The 19,309-nt window shown below is 37.8% G+C and overlaps 1 protein-coding gene and 1 non-coding gene across 2 annotated transcripts; one reads left to right on the forward strand and one right to left on the reverse strand.

The window, feature by feature from the left end:
* The first annotated feature begins 9,553 nt into the window (after positions 1-9,553).
* LOC121947679 (cilia- and flagella-associated protein 100-like) lies at positions 9,554-18,662 on the forward strand. Its single transcript, XM_088080652.1, has 16 exons — positions 9,554-9,646; positions 11,077-11,148; positions 11,229-11,300; positions 11,405-11,505; positions 11,646-11,862; positions 11,944-12,008; positions 12,402-12,565; positions 12,654-12,734; positions 12,895-13,046; positions 14,128-14,212; positions 14,494-14,536; positions 15,099-15,253; positions 15,960-16,089; positions 16,676-16,878; positions 17,886-17,979; positions 18,121-18,662. Exons 2-16 carry the CDS (start codon positions 11,109-11,111, stop codon positions 18,244-18,246), a joined length of 1,728 nt encoding a protein of 575 aa, XP_087936778.1. The 5' UTR covers positions 9,554-9,646; positions 11,077-11,108; the 3' UTR covers positions 18,247-18,662.
* trnaw-cca (transfer RNA tryptophan (anticodon CCA)) lies at positions 10,519-10,590 on the reverse strand. Its single transcript has one exon. It is a non-coding gene; the product is annotated as a tRNA-Trp (tRNA).
* Positions 18,663-19,309: the final 647 nt, after the last annotated feature.

A 19,309-nucleotide genomic window follows, 5' to 3' on the forward strand; every position in this document is an offset into this window, starting at 1 on the left:
GAAATCAAGAAAAAAGAAATAAAAATAAAGTAATAAGTACTTATAAGTATTCTGATAGTACAGATTGAAATTACCTGAAATCCGGTCTTATGGTAGAGACAAATGCACTCCATTTTTGCCAATTATCAATAAATGCCTCTTTTTGTGTTCTTAAATTAAAAGTGATTCTTTCCATTACAAAGATGCTGTACACTGTATCAATCCATTCATCTACACCAGGTGCCTCCCTCTTCAGCCATTTCTTCATTGTTGATTTCTTACAAGTAATATTCTCAGTAGATATTTATCTTTGTTCCTCCAATCCAGATCCTGTAGAGATCATACTTTCTGATGTTATTTTCTAACAAATAAATGAATCAAAATAACATGAGATTAAAAAAAATTTAAAAATCACGTTAAGTTCTCTGGCATTTTTACTTTTTTGCTGTATCAAAATCAAACCGAACCAAGACACCACTGTACTGTACTGACCAAGCTGTGAATTTTGTGAATCTTAACAACCCCAACTAAAAAACAAACTTTTTTACCTTCATTCTAGGATATTTCTGAAACGCAATGTATGCAGTTAACATCCAGAAACTGTACATTTCCTGTGAAAATAAAGGTTTTAAAAAGGACTCAATGCATGTAAGGAGCGTAAACTGACACGCCGTCCCTAAGCATCCAACACTGATGTAGAGGGGTACCTGAAACATAGTTTGAGGTTTAAAGCCACTGACCAAGCGCTGCTATCTGACGAGTGGGAATGTAGGATACAATGTTAATGAAAGCAGTGACAGAAAACCCAAAAATAAAGCTGTGAGTCGTTAAACCGAAACAACAGCTAAAAGACATTAAACTGCTCTATAGCTGCAGAGAACTGCAGTCTGCTGATAATGCTCTGTGGTGACTGCTTTCATTTTACCCTGTCATTTGATCCATTATTAATATAAATATAAAAATGAATGCACCCTTAAAAAAACTCTTTTGTCCAGGTAGCCTCAGTTAATACATAAAGGTATCTGCTGTCATTCAGCACTTTGACAGCATCAGACTTTTTATGGATCTTGGAGAAAAAAGGCAGCCCAAATTAGATCCTTAACTGTCACTGATTGTCATGACAGGATGTTGGATTTTTTGCCAGGTTGGCCATCATTTTTGATTAATCATGTTCCACTCGGACCATATGGATATGTTGACGGCAGAAATGTATTGGCAGATGGCTTTGGGAATAGCTAAGTGTGCTCATGTTTCCAGTATTTCACAGTAAAGGTCGGTTTTTGAAAGATGTCCAGTACTGTGATGAGACAGTGACAGGGTGTGACCGCATCGCCTCTGAGTTATTGTGTCATATTTGCACCACCCGGATCTTTGCCGCTGTTAGATCATGGCACGGGGACTGATCAGCATGTCAGATTCATTTACAATGGTCCACTAACACTGCCCACACACACACTCACACACACACACACACACACACACACACACACACACACACACGGTGTACCTTACAAAGTACTGATACTAATACAGGTGGAGAGCCTTTGGATTTGGCCTCTGACTTATCAAATAGGGGCTTTTATGCTGCATTTAACAAATAATAAAACCCTGTATAACAATGAATGGGGTAGTTTTAGTAGTGAATGGTGGTGTCATGCCGACAAAAAGAGATAAAGACAGAGACGGAGACAAAAAACACAGGAAAGTCTCAGAGGAATAAGATGGCTGCCGAAAGGAATCTAACCCAAATCTCCTTCACTTTCAATCCCTTGAGTGGCACAGCACTTCAAGGGAAAGTGATTTGCATGCAATTGTCTTCTGATTAAATACTTAATCTATTTTTACACCTCTGTGATGAGACAGTCTTTGTTATGAGTCCTCTTTTAAACTGAAGACATGCAGCACCAGTCCATACGTTTGATGACCAGTATCAACTGAAATAACTAATCAGCTATTACAAACTGGAGGCGAGCACAACTTCTCTGACACTGAAATTGTGGGTTTTAGCCATGGATGTACTGAAGAGACATGGGCCCACTGGCCTTCACCTGAAAAAATGTGATCAAATTACACATACATAGCAGGAAGAGACTCAAAATGGCAAGAGACACAAAATAACTACAACAGGAGTAAAACCACAAAAGACCACAAAGAGACACAAAATAACCACAAAAAGGAGCCAAAGAACTCAGTGAGACAAAAAATAACTACAAAAAAGGGGCAAAACAATCACAAAGACACAAAATAACTTCACAGATACACAAAATGACCACAAAGAGCTACCAAATAACTACAAAAGAGGCAAATAACCACAAAAAGACACATAAAAGGCCACAAAGAGACACAAACTAACACGTGCCAAGGCGTCATTAAACCAGATCTGAAAACCCACAACACTTGACCAGTCACAAGTCACAAGACTGTCTCCCTGCTTTTTACTGTCCTGTGGTGACAGATCTTAACTCTGGACACACGCCACGGAGACAGCAGGTGGTAAATTAAGTTAAATGTCCAGAGGAGCGCTATTTTCATCACCACATTATCAAAGTCAATCACATTATCTCTTAAATCCCACCGGAAAGAAAACAAATATCAAAGTGCTGATGAAAGCGATAAAGACTATTATTATCCTCCCACAGTCAGATTTGGGACGATTTCTGGGTTTAAACGAAATAAATTTGTGGGCCAAGGTGAAAGAGCTCATTATCTTTCATTATGAGTGGTTTAGTCCAAGAGGTGGAGCCCATAATTCTCAGCAGTCTCAATGGCAATTAACTTTCCCCGGGTACGATCCATGTACCAAGTTTGTAATAAAAGTACTTTCTATTGTCGTTTACTCAAGATGCTATTGGGAAAGAACTGTTAATCAGGCAGAGACAACAGATAACAGTATACTGTTGGTCGCAGAGTGAAAAACCTCAAGAGGAGCAGCTCCCACAATACCACCAGATGGAACGCAAAAACTTCTATGTCATTTCTCCAGTTAAATCTTTTCCCCTTAAAATGTCCTTCAACTGCCAAACAGTCACCCGAGTATCCAAATACAGACAGCATTTTCTCCAGACAAGACCAGGCGTCTGTCTGCTAACGAGTTTTTAATTATATGAGGATTAATTCTGCTGGGATCAAAGCCGACAGGCACGGACGGGCCCCCCCAAATATATTGTACGTTCCCACAGCAGGAAGAACACATCCTTCACAAGCACCTCAATTTGCAAATGGAAATGTAAACAGGGAAGTATTAATTCATTTGGGCTTATGGGACTAACAAGAAAATGCAATATTCATACACTGACTGAAGTAGAAGGCTGAGCACAGTGATACTCAACTTACAGCCCGCGGGCCAAATCTGGCCCCTGATAATGTGCAGATTGACCCCCCCCCCGACCATTTTTTAACAACAATAAAATTTCATTGACTCACAATGTGAAATGTTTTGTACTTTTGGTTTACCTGAGGTGCCAGAGTGCACAGAGAATTTTTCAAAAGTGATTAAGATTATTAAAAAATGTTGTTTTCCCCTAGCTTTTTCTTTTCCCCCCTAGCTTTTAAAAAAAATCTAAATCTACAAATTTCTTGCAATTTGTAAAACTTTTCTTATCAAGTTGCTTTTTGCCTTTTTTCCCCATGTTTTTAAAAGAATTGCCCCAGTTTGATCAGGGTTCAAAGCTTAGCTTACATGAAAAAAGCACCTGAGCGCAGCACAACAAAAATGATGTCGCAACAGTTTTCAAAAGATAAATCAACATTTTGCTGAGTTTTGTTGAGGCTGAACACAGCCCTGATCCGAGATCTCATTAGCTAGAATAATCAGAAACACCTGTGTAGCTGCGCAGTGTGTTACTTATTGCCTTCTTCCCACGTTTGTAATAGAAATCAAACCTATTTGCTCAGGGTTCAAAGATTTGCATTTTGTGAAAGAAATGCACGAAAAACCTGATTCAAAGAGTTAAACTGCAAACTAAGTAGTGACTATTTCAATAAAAGCAACAAGGTGTTTTGATTTCAGTTGCTGCACAATGGCTGACTGGAGAGAAAATGCTGTCTTTGCATGATTTCATCCAGCTTTAGTGCATCAAGCATGTGTGTTGAAATAAATGTTGTTCATGTTGATTTAAATTTAGACGATGTCCTCTTTTTTCTCATCACATATTTTTAAGCACAGGAAAATGAAACTGTTAATACTCTTAGACCTTTCACGGGACCTTCTTTGCATGAAAAACAGGTCTGAAGTGAGCTGGCTCTGCTGATAGACAGACATTTGGAGGATTTGAATAATGTCTCAATTTCTGCGCTTTATGTCAAGCTGAAGATTCACTCATTTTCCCCAGTAAATAATTATTCAGTGTAAACTGGCATTAGACATGCTTCTGAGTGTCCTATATTTAGAATGTGTCTTTCGAAATTCCCAATTCACACAGCAATAATTAATTCAATTAAACAGATCGTCACAATACCAAATATAATCGATTGAGCATATTCATTACATTCTGAGCCTTTGCCAATCACGACCCTCCAATGTTCATTAGTATTTATAACTGACATGATTATTATTTCAAATACTTGACAAGAACACATGAACGAGTCAGAAAGTGAAGACAAAGACTTTTCCAGCTAAGAGAAAGTGATGAAGTGCATTATAAACTACTGCTAAGGTGCTGGGCTGTAAGAGGATGCTACATTCTGTCAGATATGTCTGCTGGCTGTGTGGAGAAACAGCCAGTTGTCAGAAGTCACACAGATTATTCAGTTTCCACAATATTTCATAAGTCCAGTGTTATTTTTTGAGGGACATGTTGGCGCTCACAGCAGCACAGCAACAGCATTGCAGTGGTTGATATTTAGGGACTGTTTGTTGTTTATCAAAGGAGAGGCTGGCTGGGATGTGATGTATTTATATTTATTTATCTTTTTTTAATCTAGAGTACTGCCCTCCCTCTATTTCTATGTTGCAAGATTCATTTTTTGGTGAAATTTCAAATGAAACATGTGGAATGTAATGATTTTGAGGAACTATCACTAGTTTAAGCTTGGATGTGGTTATGTTTCCTGACAGTGGCGTTCATTGCAAATGACTGTCTGAAGGATGGTCTGAAATTTGAAAATTCAATGATATTTTTTGCAGGTTTTTTATTTTCCAGCTATGAAAAATTGTGTAATATCAGATTTTTTTTTTTTTTTTTTTAAACATGCCTTTCAAATGTGCCAGCAAGTTTTGGGGTTCAGAGGGTATTTAACATTAATTAAAAATCACAGCCTTATTAAGTTATTTGTCACACAGAAACATCAAAGGGGTCTTCACTATGCTACGGTTTTAGCGTTAGCCAGACTTTGCTTTCTTTGTAACGTTACAGCTAAGCTAACTAAGTTTTCAGTTTGGTGGGCTTTAAAAAACTTTTTGATAAATTTAACACTGACATCCGATTTTCAGGGGACAAAAATGCTAAGTTTAACGGATGACATTATGAGTTAACGTACATCCATGGTAAGGAAGCTGAAGTTGGCCATAATGTTAGCGGCTGTCAGCTAACTTAAGCTAACGCTACCTTGAAAAGTTTGCTGCAAGGTGAGGTTATGCACGAATGTTGACATATGCTAATGTATAACGTTATATTGGCCTATACCTGTCACTTTGCAGCAAATTTTATATTACATTATATTGCTTACCTTAGAACAAATGTAGACATCCTTGTTTAGCTTCTGCCAACTGAGCAGCTTAATCCAACGGAGACAATTTGCTTTGTTAATGTGAGGTTTAGGGATCAGGATAAAATACACTCCATAGCCTCTCATGATACCTCTTGTCGCACGTTTAAGTTATAATTGTATAAATTTAAATAAAACCAACATTTTTATATGGAGGTCTACGAGCCGCAAGTCCCTGTGCATGGTGTAGCTGCACGAAATGTGATTGGCTTGTGGGGTTAGAGGGCGGGGCTTAGCGATAGGTCAATTGCAATAAAAAAAAAATCTGGGTCATTGGAGCCTTACAAGAAAAAAATGGGTTGTTTTTAGCTTTTCTCAAACATAAGAGGGGGAAATTGTTAAATTTAAATCGGCATTAATAAAAGTCAACATGGCATAGTTCATTCCTAGCTGTCAGATTTGCTTTGTCGCTGTAGGGCATGTATTATGCAAATCAAACTTCACTTAAAACCTGTTGTTACATTAATTAAAAGAAAGGCAAGAACAAAGCAAAAGGTTCAGAACAGAAGCTCTGACCAATGATACCTTTTATCCCGTACAAAGGAAAGAGGTTTTCTGTCAATTTACAAAACTTTTGTTGGGCTCTTCCTGTGGATGTGTTTCTCTGTGGAACATTTTCTTTATTAGTTTACATTAAGTATTGAGTAAGGAGTAAGCCATTGCTCTGTAAGATAAAATGAGAAATTCTTTTATTTATCCTTGATTTGGATAGCTGTTTCTGACACCATGTAATAGGTGCACAGACCTGCTGTTTGTAGCTACTTTTTGTAGTTGGAAGGGCGACAAGCAACTGTTTGAAATTAACCTTTTGAAACCTGGAGTGACATCATTTTTCTTGTGCTGCTTTCAGATGCCGTTCACAAGTATTTTATCCCATGAACGTTGAGCAAATTGGTTTGATTTCTTTCAAAAATGTGGGGAATAACTTGGAAAGAAATGCTCCATTTTAGAAAATATTTTATATAAAATCTAGGGAAAAATATCTAGGGAAATCTATAGGGAAAAACATATTTATAATTATCAAAATTATTAAATTATGTCAGAGAATTATAATTTTTTAAAGTCTTGTTTGTCTCTTTTTTATTTTTTCAATCTCTTTTTTATTATTTATTTATTTATTATTAATCTCTTGCCTCTTCTGTTGTTCCCAAATGGTGGAACACACTTCCAAACTCTGTGCGTTCTGCTGAGTCCCTTTCTACTTTTAAGAGACAGTTGAAAACTCATTTGTTCCGAGAACACCTCAGCACTTAACTTGACTCTTCTCCGCTTTGCCCTTTGGGGTAAATTAAGTCGGAATGTCCAAAACCCAGCACCTAATGATTATCTAGCACTGACGAAGTTGTGTGATGTTGTATGTTGACTGTCATCGTAAGTAGTGATACTGAGATCACTACAGGTTATTACTTTGGTTTCAAGGTTTTCAGTGCTGTGCGGCACTTCTTCTGCCACTAGACGGCAATACCTGTGACCAATCACACCTGAAGCACTTTTTGCACTTACTAAGGGTTTTTTTCCTTAAGTCTAAATTCTTGCTTGTGTTGTACGTCGCTTTGGATAAAAGCGTCTGCTAAATGAAATTGTAGAATTGTATTAATCAAAGGTATTTTTCTTTCTCTTTTTATGAATTTCTAGCTATTTTTCGGTAATTACCTCTCATTGCTTGTTGCCTCCCTCCCATATTCTTGAAAAAATTGAGCCAATTTGCTCAGGTTTCAAAGGACTTAAAATATCACATATTTCAGCAGGAGATTGTATGAAAGGACACTGCCTGTCTAGCATCTAATTTATAAAAAACAATTTAATTTCTGTTAAGTGTTTCCCAGTGTAACTTATCTTTTATCAATATTTACTTCGCAGCTGTGCTTGTTTGTTACTTTCAGGGTGCTGAATATAATGTCTACTGACTCTGGGCAAAGAGTAATATATGGTTTAGTGCACAAAGTTGCAGCAGACATGTGGAACAGCCTAACTTGATAAAGTGCTGTCTCAGTTTGGAGCCCTGCAGCAGCAGCAGCAGCACAGTCACATGGAGCTGAGCGGCTCAGTCTGCAGCTCAACAGCTGCCTGACAGTGTGGCAGCTCCAACTCTGCTCCGATGTTTGCTTCATGACAGGAGGTCAGTGCTGCCTTCTGACTCCGCCACCTAAACTCACTGCAAGACCCGAGGGAGAGAATTAACTTTTAAGAACCTGTCCATCTCACATTTAATATTAGCAGACTGAAAAAATGAATATATTGCTTAGGAAATGCTGAGGTTTTTTTCTCTGTGTATAATATATGAATGTGCATCTTTTTTGTGTTGGTTGAAGGTGGTGATGTTAATTATCTTTGAAGAAAAGCTGTCGATGTCATTATGCACGGAAGGCTGACTGTTCACCTCTTATATAATAGCAAATATCCACTGTCTTTGGGCTACAAAGCGGAGGAGGCAGAGGCAATCTGCAATGCTCAAACAACCCATGCAACGCTGCAAGAAACCAGCTGCTTAACAGCTTATCTGCCCTGTAAGACAGTGATACTGTACACAGAGCAACTTTCTGGAAAACTACTGAAAGACTGGCCTCAGAAATTGAGAATATAGTTGTGCTAATGCCACAAAGTTTTCAAAGCAGTGACAAGCATTTTTGAAAAGTTTGAAATGCACAGAAAATCTTGCTTTAGGTTTCCTTTCCATCTTGATGAGCATCAAACTATCCCTTCAAATCTGAATAAAACATAATTCCTCTCTCCTAACACCACATGCCCCCTTCTGCTGTGAGAGCCAACACTCCTCCGTGTGTTTGCATTACTTTAGCCTGACAATCTGACACTGGGATTTCCTACAAGCAAGTGTAGTGTGTGGGCCGCCTTGTTGAGCTGAGATGTGCAGGGTCATGTGTGGATGCGTGGGAGTGAATGTACAGTATCAAGTTCTAAGTATATTCACTGGCACGCACAATCAACCACAAGTGTTGGCAGCCAAGGCAACTTAACTTGGGCAGAAATGATCATGTACACAGATGCACTGTTCACTTCTAATACAGACATACATGTCTTTCTACAGGATCTATGACAGTCCTGAGATTTGGTTTCTTTACTTCAGTGGGCCATCCAAGATTTCATAATAATACATCCATGCATCCAACGCTGGAGGGATGGATGTCTGCCTAAGTTGCATGATCTGTCTATGCCATCTAGTGGAGAATTAATATGACTGGCCCACAGGATTGATGAGCAAGCTTCACAACCTCTGTCTCGAACTCTACCAAATGATAGCTGCAAAGCCTTCAAACCAAAGTAAAATAAGTATTGTTATTGATAAGCTTTCTCTTAATCTTGTTTGGAAACCAATGGACTTTAGCCCTTTGAAACCTGAGCCTCAACATGGTCTGATTTCTGTCAAAAAAACAGAAAGAAGGCAATGAGCTGAAATGACCCCAAAAATTGCAAGAAATTATTTAAAAAGTATAAGAAAATTACCTGAAAACTATTTAAAACCAAAAAAGTAAATGGCCCAGAGAACTGTTTGTCACAATAAAGAGGAAAAAGTTCTACAAACAAAATAAATGTATGAAATAAAATAAAACAATCACTTCAAATTCAAACAGGATTTCCACTTTTTTCTAACATTTTTCACATTTTTCAGAGGCATATCTATGGAAAAATGTGCGCTTAGGCTACTTCTTGAAAAAAACTGAACAAAATAAAAAGTGAAAGAAAGAAAGAAATCCCCATCTGTGTTGTTAGCTAAATAAACAAAAATACAGTGCTACAGCTGACAGCTAGCCTACAGACATTTTCCTGGTACAGTGCTATCAAACTCCGACAGTTCACAGAGGAGACCCTGAAGACAGCGGTTACCATGACAACAGTACACAGACGGAAGCACAGACCGAAGCACAGACCGAGGAGTGAAGTTCTGTGTCTCATCTCTCCTCGCAGTTTGGGTAGCTGTCCTGAGTATGAACACCATCAGACGGTAATTTGAAGTCATTGCTAACATCACACTAAAGAAGTGTACGAAACAAATGGCGTAATGCTAACCTGTACAGTGGCTACAGCCTGTTTGTTTATCATGAGAGACAGACGCCCGGGCTAACCTGTAATGTTAGCTAGTTTGGCAAGTTAGCTAACAACTAAAAATAGTATTTACAGCCGTGATATGTTGCTGAAATACACATAAGCTTTTTTAAAAGAGCTTAAAGAGAATATTCAGTGAAACAGTTTTTACCTGCTTTTGTCAAAAATTAGAGGCTATATTTTCGAAAAAGAATCGTGCACAAAGTAGTTAGCATTAGCTACATTAACCCTTTGAAACCTGGAGCGACATCACTTTTCACAAGTATTTCAGCCTGTTAACCCTAAACAAACTGGTACGATTTCTTTCAAAAACACGAAACACGAAAAAGGCAATTGCAACTTGGTAAGAAATTTCCCATAAACTGGACAAGCAGATTTACAAAATTATATCTGAAAAAAAGTTTTCTTAAGTCTGTCTTTTTTTGTTTGTTTGTTTGGTAACCTTTTTTTTTTTTTTTTTTTTTTTACACCTTTTTCCAGGTGTGTGTGTGCGTGCGTGTGCGTAATTTCTTTATTTCGTTGCTTGTTGAAATAAGTGTTCACTCTGTTGAATTTTTATTTATTTATTTATTTTTCACAAATGACACACGCGCCCGCAATACAGTCACATGCACCTACAGGTCATATTACGGAAAAATGTTCCTGGTCAAGGGCGCGTAGGAACATAAACCGTTGTGTTTTCGGCATCCTGTCACACTCTCCGATGTTAGTGCTCACGGGAAGTTGAACGGCGATCCATCAAATCGCAAGTCAGCCCGGCAGAAGAAAGATTGACCCTGACGTGATTTGAACACGCAACCTTCTGATCTGGAGTCAGACGCGCTACCGTTGCGCCACAGAGTCGATGCGTTTTGCTTTGCAGTGTACATAACCACTTGACTACAGTGTATATTATTGTTAGTATTGTTGTATTATTATTATTATTATTATTACTGATAATTACATAAATACATTAATAATTACAATGTATTAATTACATTTATTTCATAATTAATGTTTGGCAAAATGCTCCATGCCTTGAAACACAACAAAATTTGAAATGAAAATGGACTCTGATCTTAGAAGGTTTATAGGGTACAAACATGATGTAGAATAAGCTCATTGAATGATCTCATAAATAAAAAGCTCAGTACACCAGTGGCCCAGCCTGCACCTGTTTTAACTTGTGCCTGATTGAACCTGTTCCAGCAACCTTTATTATTCTTATAAGAGTGAATCGGTGGGGGCTTAAATGGTTTTAAATAGTTTAAAATAGTATAGAGTGTGTTGCAATTTGGGTTGTTATCATTTGTCACCCACAAAAAGTCTTTAATTTTTTTTCTCTTGCAGCCAAATAAAACACTGAGCCAGAGCGGTGTCACATGCCAGCAGTAACCTCAGAGATGGCGTCTCCACATCCCAGTAAATATTTGTTATAATGCTATGTGTCACACGTCAGACACACTGTAAATATGGTTGGTGATTTATCATGTTTTCAACAGAAGGAGCTGAGATTTCTTCAGGCTGCATTGTTGTTCCAGAGACTCAAAGTGCTGCCAAATCACATAAAGCAGGTACAGCGGGCAGTGACTGATCTGTAAAATAGAAAGTGAAAATGTAAAAACCTGTATGCACATTTTTCCCCCCAAACACATTCTCTTTATGACATTGTGTGCAGACATGAGGAGGAGGAGGCAGACCCAACAGAGCCCATTCAAAGTGCCAGACAGTAAAAACATTTTCCTGCTGAGCATAAATGAAAGAGGGGACCAAAAAGAGGTTGGTGTGTGTGTTTGAGCACAGCTGTGTAAATTCAAATACCTTCTTTTTTACATGCACAGCGTGGTACCTGTGCAACACCGTATCTGCAAGAAAAAAAACAGACCTCTGGTCCTGCTGCTGTTCTCCTCCATGCACAGGAGCAGCGTAAATTCCTGGCTCTGCCAATTGATGAGAAGACGACCCACGCTACACGAATGATGGCCAAGCTGGGGAAAGAGCTGGAAGAACACGTGGAGGGGGAGGAGGAGGAGGAGAAAGAAAAGGAGAAGATAAAGAAACAAACCAAGAGTAGGACATTTGTCCCTAAACAGACTGCCAGTAGACGCGAGTTGAAGATGGCCATGATGAAACGAGGTGACTGGACAGAGAGCAGAGTGCACGCAGTGGCTAACTGGCTAATGTAAAAATTAACTGTTGTCTTTCCTCTGTCTCCAGAAAACTTTACCAAAGAAAGCAAACATGACTTAATCTCCATGGAACGGCAGAAGGCGGTGCTTGAGGTAACCGATTTAGACAGTCTGGAGTCAGTTTCCTTGTGACTGATGCTGAGGAACGTTTGCTTTTGCAGCAGTCTGATGCTCTCGGCCATCTTGAACCATGTCCATCATGTTTATGTAAACATTATAGCTGTTAAAGGGGAATGCCACTGGTTTATTACATCAAACTCTGTTTACAGGTTTTATGGAGTCCCTCTGGAATCAGAGTTTTGTTAACACAAAAAACCCTCAAAGTTTCAACATGTCTGCTACAAAACAAACAAATGTCTCATATCCATGTTTTGCAGAAAACGTACATTGCCAACATTTTTTCTGGCAATAAGCTTTTTGGTAAAGTTGTTGCCAGGAGAAACAATGTTTGAAAGTCTGACTTTCCTGCTATTCTACTTTCCTCAGTTATCTCTGATGACAAAGAGGTCGGAGATTTTGAGGATGGACAAAGCCATTGCAAAAGAGGAGGCCCAGCTGAGACAGCTTGAGAAGATCATCGAGAGAGACAACCTTAGCTTTGAAGAGTTCCTCAGGGAGAATGAGAAGAAGTCTGTGGAGGCCAGAACATTGTAAGCTGCATCAGGACATGACATGCTGGCTGCACACTGGACGTTAAAAGAGTCATGTTGAAAATGGTCATCTTCTCTGTGCTGTCAGTTTTGAACAGGAGGCCAAGTCCAAACAGGAGAAAAATGCTGAGATCAAGAAACTAACTGCTGAAATAGGGACCATTAAAAGGTAGCAGTCTGATAATATTGAGTAATTAAAATGAATGAGAGTGCACATTTCCCATCTTTTATGTACAAAAGGTGCACTGAGAATTAGAAATAAGAGTGAATGAATTGGGAGGGACAGTGTTATGTCATGTTGATTTCAATCTAGCATTTCTGTTTCATAGTGAACTTGCCAAATTTGAAGAAATCCTGATAGACTACAAGAGATACAAGGAGCTTCTGTTTGAGCTGTCTCCTCCAGAGTGGCAAGAGGCCCAGAAGACCAAGGCTATGAAAGATAAAGTCAGGGAGCCCAAAGAGTCCGCTATTAGCAACGGCAAGTACAAAACCAAGAAAACTAACATAAAATAGATTATGAGGACCAGCATGCTGCAGGTGAACTTCCTAATATTGTTGTTTTTAAATCAAAATTACATATTTTTCCTCTTACCTTTTGTGTTATTTAGCAGTCTTTATAGTTTTGGTGTGAGTTGTTGAGTGTTGGAGATATCAGCCTGTAGAAATATCAGGCTTCTCTACAATATAATGGAACTAAATGGCACTCCGCTTCCAGTGCTAAAAGCTCCGAATTAAAACATTTCGAAACACTCCACAGCAGTGTCTCTTTCCAAAAATCATGACCCAGTCATTCACGATAATCCACAGTCCCTGTTGTGAGCAGTTTCATGTAGGAACGATTTTCTTTCTGCAGAACTGTAACACCACGTAGAAGGAAACCAGAATCTACCTCTACCTCACTTAGCACCGCAGCACTAGCTAATATTACAGCTCAGCCGAGGAGAACAGCATTCATGTTTACATCTTGCACTGTCATGATCATGAGCCCCTCGTCCATGAGTAAATGCACACTTCCTTCTGCAACTACAAATAAACGAACTACACCTGCCAACCGTATCACCACACAGAAGGAAGTGTGTATCTACCCATGGGCAAGATTCTCGTGTTCGGGAGATGTAAACTTTAGTTACATCCTCTTCAGCTGGGCTGTATTGTTTGCAAGCTTAGTGGTACTAGCAGTTGATTTACAATTTCGTCTGTGGTGTGATATGCTTGGCAGATATAGTCAGTAGAGAGAAAATAGTTCCTACATGAAACTGCTCACAACAAGGTTTGTCTCTTTCCAGAATGCTTGTTTGAGCACTACAAGCCGAGTACCATCTAGATCCATTATATTGAAGAAAAAGCAGACATCTCTACCGCTGATTTCTCCAACACTCTAACAACTCACACCAAAACATCTAGATCAACAAATATTGCTAAAGGTAAGAGAAAAATATGTGAATTTGATTTTGGAGCGAAATGCCCCTTTAATTCTAACATGCTGGACTAGTAAGTGTGGATAGTGCTGATAGTGTGATTCTAATGTAACACACACTCACACACACACACACACACAGGCTTGGAGAGCAAGGTTTCCAGTCCGGGTCGAGAGCTGCCGTCCATCAGAGAGACCAGGCTGTCTTCAGCCCACAGCGACACACAGTGAGGAAACACCAACACACACTCCTCAATCACAGCACTGATAGCTGCTCTGCTGCACACCCAGTATTTATCTTTTACATTTAGACACAGTGATGTGGTGCTAAATAAAGGTGGCAATCCCTGATTAAACACATATGTCCTTGTATAAAGTATATCATTTTTTCTTGTGGGTATACAGTAACTTTAAACGGTCATTTAAAAATACTGAAAGCATGCTGATATCATTTTTGAATATCTTGCAGTAAAGCTTTCTCCTGATCCCAAACTCTTTTTCCTTTCAGGATCAAAGCTTCTAAACTTGATAGCAACAGCTCAGAATATGAGGTTAGTTTTCCTCAAACTAGAAATCTGGTTCTCTAAATTAACCCTTTGAAACCTGGAGCGATATCACTTTTCTTGCGCTGCTTAAAGACGCATTTCACAAGTATTTAAACCTTTGAACCCTAAGCAGATTTGTGCGATGTCTTTCAAAAACATGGCAATGAGCAGCTTGATAAGAAGTGTTCCACAAACTGCAAGAAATTGACAGATTTAGAAAATTATTTTTAAATAGGGAAAAAAATCATAATTATACATTTAAAATTCTGTTATTAAATTAAGTGTTAAGGATTTTTCAAGGTCATTACTGTGATTTTTTTCTTTCTTTCTTTCTTTCTTTCTTTCTTAACTAATTTTCACGTGATTTTCTTGTACTTTTTACTAATTTCTTGCTATTTTTAAGTCACCTCTTTCGTTGCTCTTTGCCTTTTTCTTATGTTTTTGAAAGAAATACCTCCAATTTACTCAGGTTTCAAAGGGTTAAAATCTCTTTTCATCTTTTAATAGTATTTTTTTTCAGTACTCAAAAGTTCTTCTATCTTGCCCATCGTGTTTGTCACCTCTGCAGGATGAGCCAGAGCTGTACTTCACTGATCCCCAGCAGCTACTGGATCTGGTGACAGAGCTGACAGAACAGAACTTGTCCCTGATTCAGAACTCTACAAGGTTGGAAGAGACACTTGAAGAGCTCCGACATTCCATGGAGACCACCAGAAAGAAGATGTGAGTATCTGAGGTCAAAAATACAAATGATATATGTATTATTTGCCTGTTATCTTGCTTTGAAACAAGCACTTATTTACTCTCCTGAAATCTGCAGGCGCCTCACTTTTTACTTGGAATTTCAGCTCTATTGTCACCCTTGCCAAGGGGGTTTTTTATTTTTGGTTTGGTTTGTTTGTCTGCCCAATTTTTATGAAACTTTGTTGGAAGAGTAGAGCATGGGCCAGGGAAGAATCCATTGAATTTGGGGTTGGATCTGAATCATTTTAGGTTTTGTTTTTTGTTTGTTTTTTTTGTGCTTATTTCACATATTTCTATGAGACTGGGTTGGGTGTTTGGTTTAAGTGGAATAAATGTCATACATCTCAACCCTTTGAAACCTGGGCAAATTGGCTTGTTTTCTTTCAAAAACATGTGAAGAAACTAATGAAAGAAGAAATGATCCAAAAAAAGAGCAAGGAAAGTGACTTGAATTGACTTGACACATTCATAGGTACCAGTGATCCTCTGGGATAACCCGCACATAAAGCTGCTCAAACTTCATACAGAAAACAGCCGTTATTTTAATCGTTTTGAAAATATCCAGACATATGTCGTGGTTGGGCTCGCAGATGTGCACATCACAGAGAACTGGACTATTGGCTTTGACAGAGGTCTGCGCAGCCCATGTGCCCCTCTGGTAATCCTTGTTTTTTTCTCTCTGAAGTAAAAAGGATGAAGAGCAGCTAACATTGCAGATAGACGACATGATCCAGAGAATTGAAGTAGAGAAAACAAGAGGCAACAAGCTTATGCAGAGGGTCCAGCTGCATGTGTCACTGAACACACAAGACCAGGTGAGGAGGCAGAATGTGTCTAAATACATTTTCATCTAAGATCAGAGTGACAAGAACTCCCAGACATCATGTACAGCAGGGCTGGGCGATATGGGCTGAAAATTATATTGTGATATTTACTGGCTATATCCCAATACATGATACACATCTCAATATTTTTTAAAAATCTCCTCAGAAGCACTTTATTAATGTTAGAACTTGGAGACAGAATCAAATGTCTCTTTTTTATGTGACAATATTGACTTTTTAAAACAATGCCACTTTTGATCAATAATCATTAGTAGTGTACATATAATGACTAAGTGGGCAAAGGCAAGTATTAAAACAAGTAGAACTGTATGATAAGTTGAAAAAAGTACATCACTTTACTGTAATGCAACCTTTAAAATAAAATAAAAAATCCACCATTAATTCAATATAACAATATCCAATATCTTAGAATATATATATTTTCATATCTTGATACAATATAATATGTTTATATTGCCTTGCCCTAATGCATGGTGGTATTAGTAGTTCTGAGCAGTTGATATCTGGTCTCATAATCTCTTCAATGATCTATCCTACTTCCTCCTCGTGCTTGCAGGATGTCATGTTGGACGCTCTGGGTGAGAAGGTGGTGGAGGTCCATCGCTGCTGCGTGGATGACAGGATCACCAACCTCAGCACCCTGGAGAAGCTGGCCAACATCGAGAATCGCATGTCTTTACTGCTGCAGAGCCTCGAGAGCATACCTGAAGAAAGCTTAGAGATGATGAAGAAGATCAAGGACAGTGAGAGGAGGAGCAGGTGAGGGAAATTTGCAAACTATCTTCTGCATACAAGAACAAGGTCTAACCCCCAAATTGCCTTGATTTCTTTCAAAAACACGGGAAGAAGGCAACAGCAATTCAGGAAGAAATTAATTTTATTTTATTTTTTTATTTAAAATTAAAATTAAAACAACAACAAAATGAACAAGGAAATTACCTGAAAAGTCCTTAGAAATAATTATGATTCTCAGGATAGATATAGTGAATGATATTTATGTTATGGGATAGATTACTTTCTCTCTTCGCCTTCAGAGAAGTGTGTTCACTGGGCTCTGGACCAATTGGCTGAAATATGTAAGACCATTACAGCCAGATGTTGTGGAGATACTGGATAAATGACCTTATTCTGTTGTTCTATTCTGACTGCTGTTCTATGTTTCTCTCAAGCCTCCTCCTAAAATATTTTAGAGCTTTTATAAGTACACTTTGTCTCTCCAAAATTGTACAAAGCTATTAAATTGTGGAAAATCTGAAAAGTAGGGGAAATTTAACTGTCTGTGTTGATGTATGTTCTGTACCACGAACAGCTGTCCAGAAAAATAAAGAATCTCAAAAAAAACAATAATAAGGATTTTAAATACGTAATTAGGATAGTTACAAATACAGTTTTCTGTTCATTTTTACCTAGCTTTGAAAAAAATACTTTTTCTAAATCTACAAAAATCTTGGAGTTTGCAGGACATTTCTTGCCAAGTTGCTCATCGCCTTTTTCCTTAATATTTTGGAAGAAATCAAACTGCTTTGGTTGAGATCAAACGTTTAAACACTTGTGAAAGGTGTCTGAATGTAGCACAAAGAAGTAATGTTGATCCAGGTTTCAAAGGGTTAAAGAGCAACAGATTTAAGCTAAATGACAATAACATTCATCATGACATAACACCTGGAATTCATTGCATTGCATGTTTTTCTTTCAATATATTATTTCCAAACCTTGTAAAATGCAATAGTGTTATTTAATTCTTCCTGCTGCACGTCATGTTTCAGGCAACGCGAGGAAAAGCTGAGAGAGCAGAGGGAGAAACAGAAGGAGAGGATGAGGAGATACCTGGAGAGATCTCTGGCTGACTCCAAGAAAATAGTAAGTAATCTTCTGCATTTATGTGTAAAAAAAAAATAAGTGAAAATACAGTAAATCTCACTTTGAAATTAAACCTGTCTTAAAAGCTGAAACTGAATTGACAGTCAAACCCAGGGACAAAACGTGAAAATTTTCTTTCAGACTGGGAGAAAGCTCATGCCCAGATGCAAGCCTGTTGCCCAGAGAGTCCCAGTCAGCAATGTGGACGACACTCCTGCTGAGGATGAGCTGCACGCCTACCTCTTCACCTCTGACGACATGGAGTGAAACAAGACAAAACAATTATGTTAACAAAACAAAACGAGAAATCCACAGTAGCTGAAATGTTAACACTATGATTGCATCATGGTTTGACATAAAAGACCAGACCAATAATGTGCATCACAGTTATTTTATTTTAGTGAATATGGACAATAGCATAACATACATTTATGCCCAAGGACCACATGCACAGTCTTTAGTGTTTAAAAAAAGATTTACAACATCTGCCCACAGAAGGCTTTTTAAAAAAATGTTCATGTGACAGGGGATTTAGGTGTGAGAACAATGTTTTTTGTCTTTTAGACATGAATGTATACAATCAATTAAACATATTAAAATTTGTTGCATTTTTTATACAGTTCAATAGGTTTGCTCATTTAAAGGGACAGTTCACAGCAAAATCAAAAATACATATTTTTTCTCTTACCTTTAGAGTTATTTATTAGTCTAGGTTGTTGTACATTACACCAAAATAATCTAGACTGATAAATAGCACCACAGGTAAGAGGGAAAATACGTGTTTTTGATTTTGGAGTGAACTAAACTGTGCCTTTTAACAGAGAAAAGATGGATTTTCCAAATTATATATCAGAGAACTATGTAAAGTACAATACATAAGTGTGATTGCAGCGATAACTGAGTCCCTGGTTGTGTAACTGTTGAATTTTAGCACTCTAAATATTTGGATTATTATGATCGTATGTAGATTGATTGGGCAGAATAATGCGCCTCTAGAAAATGAATGTAAATAATTTTGATTTACTTTTTTAAATTTTTCATTTCATTTATTTTAATTGCAATTAATTTTATTTCATATAATTTATATGTATTTACAATTATTTGTTTTGATTTGTATTTACCTCATATAATTTATTTTTATTTCTAATAATTCTTTTAAATTTGTATTTATTTTATTTTATTATTGATATTTATTTCTTATCATTTATATTTATTTCTGCTCATACAAACATGTTTTCCTACTACAACTCTGTTGCTAACACTTAGACTGTATGTATATGTGTTGACCCCATATATACTAGGTCTGATTTATACCAGTACACACACATCA

This window comes from Plectropomus leopardus, chromosome 8, assembly GCF_026936395.1.
Source record: "Plectropomus leopardus strain MGB_pleo_1.0 chromosome 8, ASM2693639v1, whole genome shotgun sequence".
Classification (NCBI taxonomy): Eukaryota; Metazoa; Chordata; class Actinopteri; order Perciformes; family Serranidae; genus Plectropomus; species Plectropomus leopardus.